Source organism: Aotus nancymaae, unplaced genomic scaffold (assembly GCF_030222135.1).
Source record: "Aotus nancymaae isolate 86718 unplaced genomic scaffold, 86718_ANA_hifiasm-v0.15.2.pri h1tg000004l, whole genome shotgun sequence".
Classification (NCBI taxonomy): domain Eukaryota; kingdom Metazoa; phylum Chordata; class Mammalia; order Primates; family Aotidae; genus Aotus; species Aotus nancymaae.
Window position 1 is genome coordinate 42,264,498 of NW_026988415.1, and position 13,585 is coordinate 42,278,082.

Genomic DNA, 13,585 nt, shown 5'->3' on the forward strand with positions numbered 1-13,585 from the left:
CTAAAGTCTACTCTTTTAGCAAATTTTCAACATACAATATTGCTTTTATTTTTTATTTTTGACTCTGTTGCCCATGCTGTAGTGCACTGGCATCATCTTGGCTCACTGCAACCTTGGCCTCCCAGGACTCCAAGCAACTCTCCTGTCTCAGCCTCCCAAGTAGCTGGAATTACAGGCAAACACCACCGTGCCTGGCTATTTTTTTTTTTTTTAATTTTTAGTAGAGAGAGAGTTTCACCATGTTGGCCAGGCTGGTCTCGAACTCCTGACTTCAGGTGATCCACCTGCCTTGGCCTCCCAAAGTGCTGGGATTATAGGCGTAAGCTACTGTGCCAGCCTCAGCATATAATATTACTAACTATAGTCATCATGCCATACATTAAATCACTAGACTTATTCATCCTATATAACTGTAACTTTGTATGTACCTTTTGACCTACCTACATTTCCTTATTCCCCATTCTCTGCCCTGCAACCACTTTTCTACTCTATTTTGCAACACATTCAACGTTTTTTAGGTTCCACATATGAGATTATAATACACGTGACATATATAATAGGAAAATTAGTCAAGGTTTGTTAGTGAGGCATAGTAAGTAGATTTTTTTGTCATACAATTTCTTAGGTCCCATCATATTCGTTGTAAGGGATATCTTTTTGGTACTAGATTTTGTCTTATGTCTCTGAAAATTACTTCCTAAAATTCTCTAACAGGTGAGAATATTCTGAGTATATCTCTTCTACTAGCTTACATTTTGTTTGTACTTTAGATTTAAAACACACATGTGCATGTTCTTCATTTAGAGTTGCTCTAAGAATCACTACAAACAATAGCATCATTCACTTATGGAGAATTTTGCATAAATGATATTTTGCATGTAATCTAAGATGATTACATTCCAAAAATCCAACAGACTCTCATTCGAAAATCAGCTTTCACCTACAAGGAGATTCCACAAATGAGTTAAGTCAAAATTCTAGAGTAGTTCCACTATATATTTTCTGAGATGTTTAGTAATAATGATCGATTGAAGAGTTCAGAACCTTTCATAAAGGCAGAGAACAGATATGCAGCAATTAGGCCTTTGTTCTCTAAATTATTTTTTCATATTCCATATATTGCTTTTACTCAGTGTAACTCATTAATAGCAAGTTTCTCAACTGTTTGATTTGCAGGCAATTCTAAATTCATGGAAAGTTGGCTCTTTGAACAAAACTCTTGCTTCCCAAAACAAATTATGCTTAAAATCTCATTTGCCATAAATTTGTAGAACTGATTCCTACCTGTAACTTTCAATTCAGTTGTTCGTCTTACAAGTTTTCCTTCATATTTAAGTTCACATGTATAATTTCCTCCATCTTCTTCTTGAACTTCTTGGATTAGAAGAGCATTTCCTTTCTGTATTATTATGCTTCTCCACAGTTTTGGCTTGCATTCCTGCAGATAAAATATTTGCAAGTAAGCAAAAAATAAAAGTTCACAGACTACATCTTAGTACTGGCAAATTAGTACTTTTACTTTTTTTGTATTCTTTCGTTTTCAAAATATGTAACTAAGGAGTTAAGTCAATGACCAAGAAAAATCACAAATGTGTCCTATTTTATCCAATTCAAAATCACAACTATTGCACTACAAGCCACTTTAAAGGCCTGGCCCCGAGAGCAAGAAGTCTTTAGAGGCATTCTGAAAAAATAAATAGAATAGCATAGAAGCTGCTCCCCAAATACAAGAGAGGTATAGCAGAACCTTAACGGACACTAAATATTAGTATAATGTCTTGGTTCTTTCTATTTGACAGGGATATTTCCTAAGAGTCCTAAGAGGACATGGTTTATTTAGCCACTTAGTATACTCCAGGGGAGTCTTAGGTATTATTAAACATTCATAATAGGATTTTATATTGGCAATGAAGTTTAAATTGTTTCATTAATTACTCCTTATTATAAAAACTAATACTAGTACTCCAGAATCTCTCACCTTATAGTCAAGAAATCCATGTGGGGGTGGAGAGGGTAGGAATATAAAATATTAAGTTTAAGTTAAAAAATTAAATTGAGCTAGAAACATAGCTAGGTAAAATGAGGACACACTTTGTTACAGTAACAGCCTGGAGAAATCATCCACTTACATTCTGAGTTCAGTGATATATAACCACAGAATAAGATTAAGGTTTTGAAGCCAATTCTGTTACTCTCCTGATAGGAATGTGAGGGAATCTTGCTACCAAGATTGGACTTCCCTAGAAAGGAATGTTTAATACTTTTCCAGAAAGTGACAAGAATATAACAATAGCCAAGTATGTAAGAATATTCAGGCAAATATCTTTGTCTTTTAGGAATTTTCTCAGACTACTTATTAGATGCTGTCCCATTCTGTCTCCAAAGTGATAACCAAATGCTGTACCAACATCAGTCGAAGTGTAGGGGATAGCTGTTAGGGAGTGCCAAATATTCAAGGCAAAACTCATTTCATTGCCAGGCATGGTGGCTCACGCCTGTAATCCCAGCACTTTGGGAAGCTGAGGTGGGCAGATCACCTGAGGTCAGGAGTTCAAGACTAGCCTGGCCAACATGATGAAACCCCATCTCTACTAAAAATACAAAAATTAGTGGGTGTGACGGCATGCACCTGTAATTTCAGCTAATTGGGAGGCTGAGGCAGGAGAATTGCTTGAATCCAGGAAGCAGAGGTTGCAGTGAGCTGAGATAATGCCACTGCACTCCATCCTGGACAATAAGAATGAGACTCTGTCTCAAAAACAAAAACAAACACAAACAAAAAAAACCCCACAGTATTTTATCATGTAAATTGTAAATTCTGAGTCTGTCAGTTGAGGCAATAAATAAATTGATTTTGAAGCAGATGATGTGAACAATAATCAAGAGCACTTTTACTTTCCCCACTATGGTGTATACAACATCTGCATCTAGCAATCCTCACCCCTGCCCTCCATACACATATCTTAAAAATTTATGTAAAGTTAGAATCTGTGCTGACTCTCAATCCCCATCTGTGAGTGCTTATGTATTTGTGTGCATGTGTATGTGTGTGTATATGTGTGTGTAAGTGATCTGAGACAGCAAGTACTCATTCTTTTTCATGATAACAGCATTTTTTCTTTCATGTTAGCAGGAGTTTTGACAACAAAACACAGAAACTGGTGCTTAAATTCACAGGTATAATATTTAAGAGATATGCTTGCTTTATGTTCAATACAACTACCCACACACATTGTCAGAGAGTAAATAAATGTAATACTACTGAGGGCATGTAGATATAAGAATGCTTCACTCCCTAGGGTCTTTCTGAAGAACAGTTAGGGGCCTGTCTGAAATTATATTATGTACCATGTCTGGCAAGGTTTATCACCTATATGAGATTTGCTTCTGAGTTAAACCTTGGGATATAAGATTTCTGGGAAAATGAAGAAGAAAGTCTGAACACAGAGAAAAAGAAACAGCCCAGCTGCCACTGTCATCGTACAATAATAATCCACAATTATTTTCGCATTGTTTCCAACTCTGATAGCCTCAGATTTCTAAAGAATCATTCTGAAGGTCATTAAACAAAAATATGGTCCCTCTGGGCATTTTGAGAGGGAAGGAAAATGAAAACTGAGCTGCCGCGCTTTCAAACAACAGTGGTGGGGGTGGGCAAATAAGCCCACACACTCATTCAAAGACAAATGGTGTTATTTGCTAATGTCATTTTGGGAAAAGTCCATATGCAATTAATTCTAACAATTTTCATTTTCTCTGCTGTTTTGCTTTTTTTCCCCAGGAAGTAAAAACTAAAGAGTGCATAGGAATTAGAAAATAACTCCTGATGAAGAACAGCCTAGAATCTTTATATGTTCTTTAGGAAGTAGATCAAGACAGTCCCATGTGCTTTCCAAGTTGCTATCTAGCCTTATAAAGTGTTCCTTGTATCCAATAGAGGGCTTTTTTTTTAAACTGTGGCATAAGAATATGTTGTCTTCAGGTCACCAACATCCCTCTGGAGACAATGTAGTATAGATGAAAAAAAGGCAAACTGGCTTTAGGGCAAGAACTCTCTAGGTTAAAATCTGGGGTTCTCCCAAGTTCTGTGATCTTCAGCAAATTTGCTTATGGGAATAATATTCACTACCATGCGAGCAGCCAGAATCCAGAGGCTTGCAGGTTTATTCATTACATTCTTGTTAGGCAGCACTATACGGAGTGGTCATACAGCACAGATAATTCCTAAAGGTTCCTAAACCTTTCTTTTTTTTTTTTTTTTTTTTTTTTTTTTTTTATTGCATTTTAGGTTTTGGGGTACATGTGAAGAACATGCAAGGTTGTTGCACAGGTGCACACCTGGCAGTATGATTTGCTGCCTCCCTCCCCTTCACCTATATCTGGCATTTCTCCCCATGCTATCCCTCCCCAACTCCCCACCCCCCCACTATCCCCCCTCCCCCCAACAGACCCCCGTGTATAGTGCTCCCCTCCCTGTGTCCATGTGTTCTCCTTGTTCAACACCCGCCTATGAGTGAGAACATGTGGTGTTTGATTTTGTGTTCTTGTGTCAGTTTGCTGAGAATGATGTTTTCCAGGTTCATCCATGTCCCTACGAAGGATGTGAACTCCTCCTTTTTAATGGCTGCATAATATTCCATGGTGTATATGTGCCACATTTTTCCTGTCCAGTCTATCATCGATGGGCATTTGGGCTGGTTCCAGGTCTTTGCTATTGTAAACTGTGCTGCAATGAACATTCGTGTGCATGTGTCCTTATAGTAGAACGATTTATAATCCTTTGGATATATGCCCAGTAATGGGATTGCTGGGTCAAATGGAATTTCTATTTCTAGGTCCTTGAGGAATCGCCACACTGTTTTCCACAGTGGTTGAACTAATTTACACTCCCACCAACAGTGTAAAAGTGTTCCTATTTCTCCACATCCTCTCCAGCATCTGTTGTCTCCAGATTTTTTAATGATCGCCATTCTAACTGGCGTGAGATGGTATCTCAATGTAGTTTTGATTTGCATTTCTCTAATGACCAGTGATGATGAGCATTTTTTCATATGTTTGTTGGCCTCATGTATGTCTTCTTTTGTAAAGTATCTGTTCATATCCTTCGCCCATTTTTGAATGGGCTTGTTTGTTTTTTTCTTGTAAATCTTTTTTAGTTCATTGTAAATTCTGGATATCAGCCCTTTGTCAGACGGGTAGGCTGCAAAAATTTTTTCCCATTCTGTTGGTTGCCGATTCTAATACTCGATTATATCTCTTTAGAACCTCCAGCTCTGCTTGGTGAAAACTGGTGCTAATGAACTAATCAGATACAAAGAAACCTTCACTAATTGGCTAACTATCCCCAACAAAGTAATACTTTAACCCACAGAAAATGTATGGCTCTTAAGAGGCCACTCAAACCCTAATTTTAGTAGGTGGGAAGAGGAACTATATTTTGGTCAGAAGAGCTTTAATACTGCCTTTCCCATCACACTATATAGATGATCATCCTGCCTCCACTAACCACCTTTTACAAAGTTACTTTGTTGGCTATTCTACCTCAGTCTGGATTCCTATCTAGACTCTCAGAAGTCTTCCAGGCTCTTGGTTCCATTATCTGAACTCTTTCTCCCCTAAGCTGCTGGCTGCTGGGCTTACTGCTGTCATTGCTTCTCTCCTGCTCACTGCCTTCCTAATGAACAGAAAATATTGACGTATGTATTAGTCTGTTCTCATGCTGCTATGAAGAAATACCCAAGACTGGGGAATTTATAAAGAAAAGAGGTTTAATTCACTCACAATTCTGCATGGCTGGGGATGCTTCAGGAAACTTACAATCATGGAGGAAGGCACCTCTTCACAGGGTGGCAGGAGACAGAATGAGTGCCCAGCAAAGGGAGAAGTATAAAACTATCAGATCTCATGAGAACTCACTCACTATCATGAGAACAGGATGGGAGAAGCCACCCCCATGATTCAATAATCTCCATCTGGTCCCTCCCATAATACATGGGGATTATGGGAACTACAATTCAAGATGAGATTTGAGTATGGACACAGCCAAAGCATATCACCATGCCTTATTTCTCCAGACCTGTTTAATTCTAGGAACATACTAGACAAAGAATGAAGTGCATAGGTTAAGTCTCGAGATGTTTGTCTATCTGAGAGCAGGACAAACTACCAAAGGCTTAAATGTGAACAGTCCCCCAATACTGAACTCACTGAGTAATTCCCCTATTTATTGTCTCTGGGACTATTAAGCTTCATCAACTTGAAAATGTTGCTGAAAACCTGTCTTGCTAGAGTTGCTTAAGTTCAACAACCGGCTTTGTTTTGTGACCTGGTTATCACCTCATAGAGTAGTTTGTTGTAAGACATCCTTACTCAGTCAACATAATGTGAACACTTAAAGCCCAGTTTCTTTCCTTTCCCTCCCTGCCTTCCTGAGTGGCAAATGTCCCTTGCCAGTAGTTGCTGGGTTGAAAGCTCAGAGCACATGACTCATTCCCCATGGCAAGAACAACAGAAAGATTATTTCAGTATTTCTTCTGATTCTGAAGTTTAACCACAAAGCAGCTATGTGACCATAAACCAATCATGTAACCTCTAGTCCTCAAACACGTTTGTTTGAATACCCAATATTCACCCCCTCAGACCAACTTTTCTCCTTTCCCCTGGAGACTATATTCTTCCACAAGGCATCTAGACATCTGTTTAAAAATTTTTAGGGGGCTGGGCACAGTGGGTCATGCCTGTAATCCCAGCACTTTGGGAGGCCAAGGTGGGTGATGGATCATGTGAGTTCAGGAGTTTGAGACCAGCCTGACCAACATGGAGAAACCCCATCTCTACTAAAAATACAAAATTACCCAGGTGTGGTGGCACATGACTATAAACCCAGCTACTCGGGAGGCTGAGGCAGGAGAATCGCTTGAACCCAGGAGGCTGAGGTTGTGGTGAGCCAAGATCACACCATTGCACTTCAGCCTAAGCAACAAGAGCAAAACTCTATCTGAAAATACTACTACTAATAATAATATTTAGGGAAACTGAACTTTCTACAGTTTAAGATGGAAGAGACAATTAGGAGTACAATTGCAAATTAGGTATGAGCCTTGTCCTTTTCAGCCTATCTCTACTCCAAACCCCTAGGATAACCAACTACAAGGAGTGCTTCCCTTCCAAGCTCTATTTCTCCAACTTTTTATCTTTACCATCTTAAGGTTGATATTGGTAGCCCACAGTGGTTAAGAATATAAGTTCTAGACTAAAACATTTGGGTTAGAATCCCAAGTAGTATGTTTTTTAGCATGCTACTAAATCCATCTAAGCGTCAGTTGCTTCACTTATTAAAAATAACAAGTGGTGATAATATTTACCAATTAGGGTGATTATAAAGATTAAATGAGGTGATAAATGTAAATGTTCTGTATTATAGGGCATCACATGCTAAAACTACTCAATAATATTAACTATTATTCTATTAATTTTGTTACCTTCAGTACTTTGCTTTCAGGTTATACATACCATGTATTATGATATCTTCATGATCATCAGGAGTTAATGTGACTCATATTTCTATAGCAGTCTAGAGACAATATTTTAATCCAAGGTTATCAGTCTAAGGCTAACTTCTGGTTTCCAGTCTGACATGTAAAGGGCTTAGGAGTCATCACTACTATCCTCACAACAAGAAAAAAGCCAAACAGGCCGTGCGCAGTAGCTCACGCCTGTAATCCCAGCACTTTGGGAGGCCAAAGCGGGTGGATCACAAGGCCAGGAGTTCGAGACCAGCCTGGCCATGATGTTGAAACCCCGTCTCTACTAAAAAAACTACAAAAATTAGCTGGGCACGGTGGGGCGCACCTGTAATCCCAGCTACTCAGGAGGCTGAGGCAGGAGAATCACTTGAACCTGGGAGTCGGCGGTTGCAGGGAGCCAAGAGCGCACCATTGCACTCTACCCTGGGTGACAGAGTGAGACTCCGTCTCAAAAAAAAAAAAAAAAAAAAAGCCAAACAAACTGAACATCAATAACTTTTTTCAGATGCATTAGATAACTGAGGTCACAAAGAAAACCACTTCCCCAAAAACTGGAGAAACAGGAGAATGCAGAGAATCACAGTTCACTGGGAACAGAAGCAGCTGCATGAGCCAGCAACTGGTATGAACTCTTTACCCTTTTCTAGCCTTTGACATGGAGAAGGAAACTATCCAACTATAGGTCCTTTTAGCCTTTGAAGTGGAGGAAGAAAAAAGAGCTAGCTCCAGCAGTCCTAGCCTTCCTGTTTCAACTAGTGGGTGGAAGAGAAGCTGAGAAGCACTTGTGGTCACAGTTCAGAAAAAAGGTTCACTAAAAAGCTGAGACCTAGTCATAATATTATATAGCACTTACCCTCACCCTGTATCTTACCAACACATCAATTAGGATTCCTGTCTAATAATAAGGCGTCACAGTTAAAAGAACTGCACAACTCACACCTTATTTAAGAGGTCTCCAGGGAAACCCAAAGACAATAGAAGAGTGAGAAACAGGGACACCAGGAAGAATTGTAGCCTCTAACACCAACAATTATAGAAAACAGTAAACACAGCCTTACTGTTAGCCAGAAAAATGTAAAAACCTCATACTAAAGGCCTATTTACCTCAGTTCCTTTTTACCCAGTCAGTACATCATGTCTGGCTTTCAATGACAAATCACAAGGTATATTAGACAAAAAAAACACAGCTTCAAGAGAGAGCAAGCATCAGAAACAGACTAAGATACGAAGTGGCCTGGATGGCTGACTAGAATCAGCTAGCATGCGTGGCTCTCACAAAGAGGAACAGAAGGGGTGAGTAAATACAACACCTTCAGCTGAAACATCCAGGTACTCACACTGAGACTAATCAAGAAAACAACTTGACCTGTGTAGAGTGAAGAAAAGCAAGACAGGACGATGGCCCACCTGGAAGCAACACGGAGCCAGGAGAACCTCCCCTGTGCAGAGAAATGGTGAGTGAAAGTGTGACCACAGGAAACCACGCTTCTCCCACAGATCTTTGCAACCCTCAGGTCAGCAGATCTCCATATGAACCCACTCCACCAGGGTCTTCAGTCTGATGGACAGAGCTATGTGGATTCTTGGCAGAGTAGCCACTCAAGCATGTGAGGATTCTTTATACATTCAAGATTTCCAGAAAAAGCAGCTTCAGCTCTAGCAAAGTGGGAGGTTAGACACCCATCCATATCCCTAGTAAAGAGGCTGAATCCAGGGGGGCTGAGCAGTAACAGCCTGCAGGCCCCACATCCACAGCACCTAACAGAATAAGGCTTGGAATTCCAGCTAGCCACTGGTAGCAGCACTGCACCTTCCTAAAAAGGAGCTCCTAGGGCTGGGGACAGGGGGAATCTTTGCTGTTTGGGTGACTTAGCCATTCCAGCCTGCAGGCTTTGGAGGGTCTAAGCTGACGAAGGTTGGAAGGGACCCCACGGCACAGCACGGCTGCTCTACCAAAACATGATCAGACTGCTTCGATCCTTTTCCTCATCACTGGACAGAATTTCCCAAACTGGGCCTGTAGCCACCCCTGCTGGTATTCTCCAGCCAAAAGAAATTTGTAACCTCTATGGGATGGAGATCCAAGAGGGAGGGGTGAGTCACCATGGTTGCTGTTTGTGTGACAGCCATTTCAACCTTCAGGCTTTGGAGAGTCCAAGCTGAGCAGGGGCAGAAGGAATTCCCCAGCACAAAACAGCTTCTCTACCAAAATGTGGCCAGACTGCTTCTTTAAGTCAGTCTCCAATCCCATTCCTACTCACTGAGTGGGACTTCCCAAAACTGGGCCTGCAGCCACCCCTGCTGTTATTCGCTGGCTAACAAAGATTTGTAACCTCCCTGGGATGAAGCTCTCAGAGGGAGGGGTGAGGCATCATCTTTGCTGTTTGGAAAACTTAGCTGTTCCAACTTTGGGGCTTTAGAGTGTCCAAGGCAATCAGGGGCTAGAGCAGACCCCCAGCACAGCACAGCTGTTGTATCAAAATGTGACAGGCTGCTTTTTTAAGCAGGTCCTCAATCCCATTCCTCCTAACTGAGTGGGACCTTCCACCCAGGGTCTCCACCCACCTCCTGCAGGTGCTTTTGAGCCAGCAACAGGTCCATACCACCCTGGGATTAAATTCCCAGAGGGAGAGGCAGGCTGCCATTTTTGCTGTTTCATAGCCTCCACTAGTGACGCTTCTAGGTACTAGAAAATCCAAGGTGACTAGGGTCTAAAGCAGGCTCCCAGCATACTGCAGAAGCCCTATGGAAAAATGACCAGACTGTTACAGTGGTGTCTATACCCATATCTCCTTACCAGGTAGATCCTCCAGGCCTGGGCCTCCACCTGCCCCCCACCATAGCTATTGAGCCAGTAGCAACTTGGCAACTTCCTGGACAGAGCCTCTAGGGAAAAGTAAAAGCCTCTCTGCCACTACCTCTGTAGTGGAATAGCCCTTGCTACCCTCAGACTAGCAAAGGAGCAAATATCCTAAGTACCTTATCCACACCACCAACAAGCTGCAGTTGACCCAAGGAGAGGAGGCCAGTCCATTGTCTACAGGTCCTACACATCCCCCACTCTACTTGTCACCAGACAGGGAAGTCCTGGCTTGGACCCACAGCACAGGCCCGTCATACTAGGCTGATTGCACTAAGCAATTTCTGACCTGCACCTCTCTTGAGTGGAGCCCCCAGGAGACAAGCAAATGATAATAGGCCACAACCACTACTAAAGTCCCTTCCTCTGCTGCTTCTAAGTTGGGGAAAAAACATAAAACACTGAGATCACCCCAGAGCTACAGTGAGCAGCCCATTAGTGCCAAGTTGCAGTCTACAGCCAGCACTAGAGAGAGAGGAACCCATACTTTCAGAGCATTCAGAGGGAACATGGTTGCAAATATGAGAAAACATAGGAAAGCCACACAACTGAGCAAGAGTCTACCAGCTGAACAATAAGCCTATGTGCCACCTGCTGATCACACCCCAAAACATCTACACTAAAAATACTTCATTTATATACCCTCCTCTGAAACTGGAGGCAGGAAGTCAGCCTCAAATAAAGACCCTTCACAAAGCCTCAACCCAGTGAAAACATCCAGAAAAAGTTTATTGACTTTACTCAAACTACACTGCAGTTAAAGGAACACCCACAGGGAGAGATGAGAAAAAAACAGCACAAGAACTCAGGTAACTCAAATGGCCAGAGTGTTGTATGTCCTACAAACAAATGTATGAGTTCTCCAACAAGAGTTCTTAACCAGGCTGAACTGGTGAGAGTGACAGAAATAGAATTCAGAGTATGGATAGGAACAAAGATCATTCAGATTGAGGAGGATGAAAAAACCCAGTCCAAGGAAAAGAATCACAATAAAATGATACAGAAGCTGAAGGACAAAATAGCTGGTATAAGAATGAACCTAACAGGTATGACAGAGTTAAATAACACAATACAAGAATTTCACAATGCAATCACAACTATTAATAGCAGAATAAACCAAGCTGAGGAAAGAATCTCAGATCTTGAAGACTTATTCTCTGAATTAAGACAGTCAGACAAAAATAAAGAAAATATGATAAAAAGGAAGGAACAAAACCTTCAAGAAATATAGAATTATGTAAAGAGGCCAAATCTGTGAATCATTAGCATCCCTGAAAGAAGACAGGAGAAAGCAAACAACCTGGAAAACATATTTCAGGATATCATTCATGAAAACTTCCCCAACTTTGCTAGAGAGGCCAACAATCAAATTCAGGAAATACAGAAAAATTCTGCAAGATTCTACACAAGATGATCATCCCCAAGATAGATAATCATCAGATTTTCCAAGGTCAAAATGAAAGAAAGAATGTTAAAGATAGCTAGAGACAAAGGGCAGTTCGCCTACAAAGGGAACCCCATCAGAGTAACAACAGATCTCCCAGCTGCAACTCTACCAGCCAGAAGAGATTGGGGGCCTATATTCAACATTCTTAAAGAAAAAATCTTCAATCAAGAATTTCATATCCAACCAAACTAAGCTTCTTAAATGAAGGAGAAATAAGATCCTTTTCAGATAAGCAAATGTTTAGGGAATTCATTAGCACCAGACCTACCTTACAAGAGATCTTGAAAATAACAATAAATGCATAAAGAAAAGACCACTGATAGCTAATACAAAAACACACTTAAACACACAGACCAGTGTCACTGAAAAGCAACCAGACAAATGAGCCAACATAATAACCAGCTAAGAGCACAATGACGGAATCAAATCCACACGTATTAATACTAACCTTGAATGTAAAAGAGTTAAATGCCTTGCTTAAAAGGCGCAGAGTGGCAAGCTGGATAAAAAAGCAAGACCCAATTGTATGCTATCTTCAAAAGACCCATCTCACATATAATGATACTCAAAGGCTCAAAATAAAGGGATGAAAGAAAATCTACCAAGCAAATGGAAAACAGAAGAAAAGCAGGGATTGTAATTCTAATTTTAGACAAACAGATTTCAAACCAACAAAGATAAAAAGGAGGGCATCACATAATGGTAAAGGGTTTAATTTAACAAGAAGACCTAACTATCCTAAATATATATGCACCCACCATAAGGGAACTCAGGTACATAAAGCAAGTTCTTACAGACCTACAAAGATACATAGAATCCAACACAATAATAGTAGGAGACTTCAACACCCCATTGAGTATTAGATAGATCATCAAGGCAGAAACTTAACAAAGATATTCAAGACCCAAATTTAACTTTGGGCCAAATGGATCTCATATATCTTTACAGACCTCTGCACCTGAAAACAACAGAATATATATTCTTCTCATTGGTACATGGCACATACTCAAAATCAACCACACAATTGGACATAAAACACTCCTCAACAAATGCAAAATAACCAAAATTATACCAAACACAGTCTCAGACCACAGTATAATAATAAAAAAATGAAGTCAAGAATATGAAAATCACTTAAAACCATGCAGTTACATGGAAATTAAACAATATGCTCCTGAATGACTCTTGGGTAAAGAATGAAATTAAGGCAGAAATTAAGTTCCTTGAAAAAGATGAGAACAAAGATACAATATACCGGAATCTCTGGGACACAGCTAAGGCAGTGTTAAGGGGAGATTCATAGCACTAAATGCCTATATCAAATAGAAAGGTTTCAAATTAACAACTTAACATCAAAACTGAAAGTGAGAAGCAAGAACAAATCAACTCCAATGCTAGCAGAAGACAAGAAATAACAAAAACTAAAGCTGAAGAAAATTGAGACATGAAAAGCCATTCGAAAGTTTTTGAAAACATTAATAAGATAGTCCACTATCTAGACTAACAAAGAGGAAAAGAAAGAAGATCAAAATACACACAATTGGAAATGATGAAGGGAATGTTAATGCTGACCCCACAGAAATAAAAACCACCACTAGAAACTACGAACACCTATATGTACACAAACTAGAAAACCTAGAATTGATGGATAACTTCCTGGACACATATACCCTCCTGAGACTGAGCCAGGAAGAAACTGAATCCCTGAACAAACTAATAGTGAGCTTTGAAATTAAATCAATAATAAATAGC

At 40.2% G+C, this 13,585-nt stretch overlaps 1 protein-coding gene across 1 annotated transcript in view; it reads right to left on the reverse strand.

The window, feature by feature from the left end:
• IL1RAPL2 (interleukin 1 receptor accessory protein like 2) overlaps positions 1-13,585 on the reverse strand; it is a 1,111,506-nt gene that overhangs the window by 488,885 nt on the left and 609,036 nt on the right. Inside the window, exon 5 of the mRNA XM_012451657.2 lies at positions 1,285-1,438. Within this exon, the coding sequence (XP_012307080.1) occupies positions 1,285-1,438 (154 nt within the window). The remainder of the gene's footprint in view (positions 1-1,284; positions 1,439-13,585) is intronic.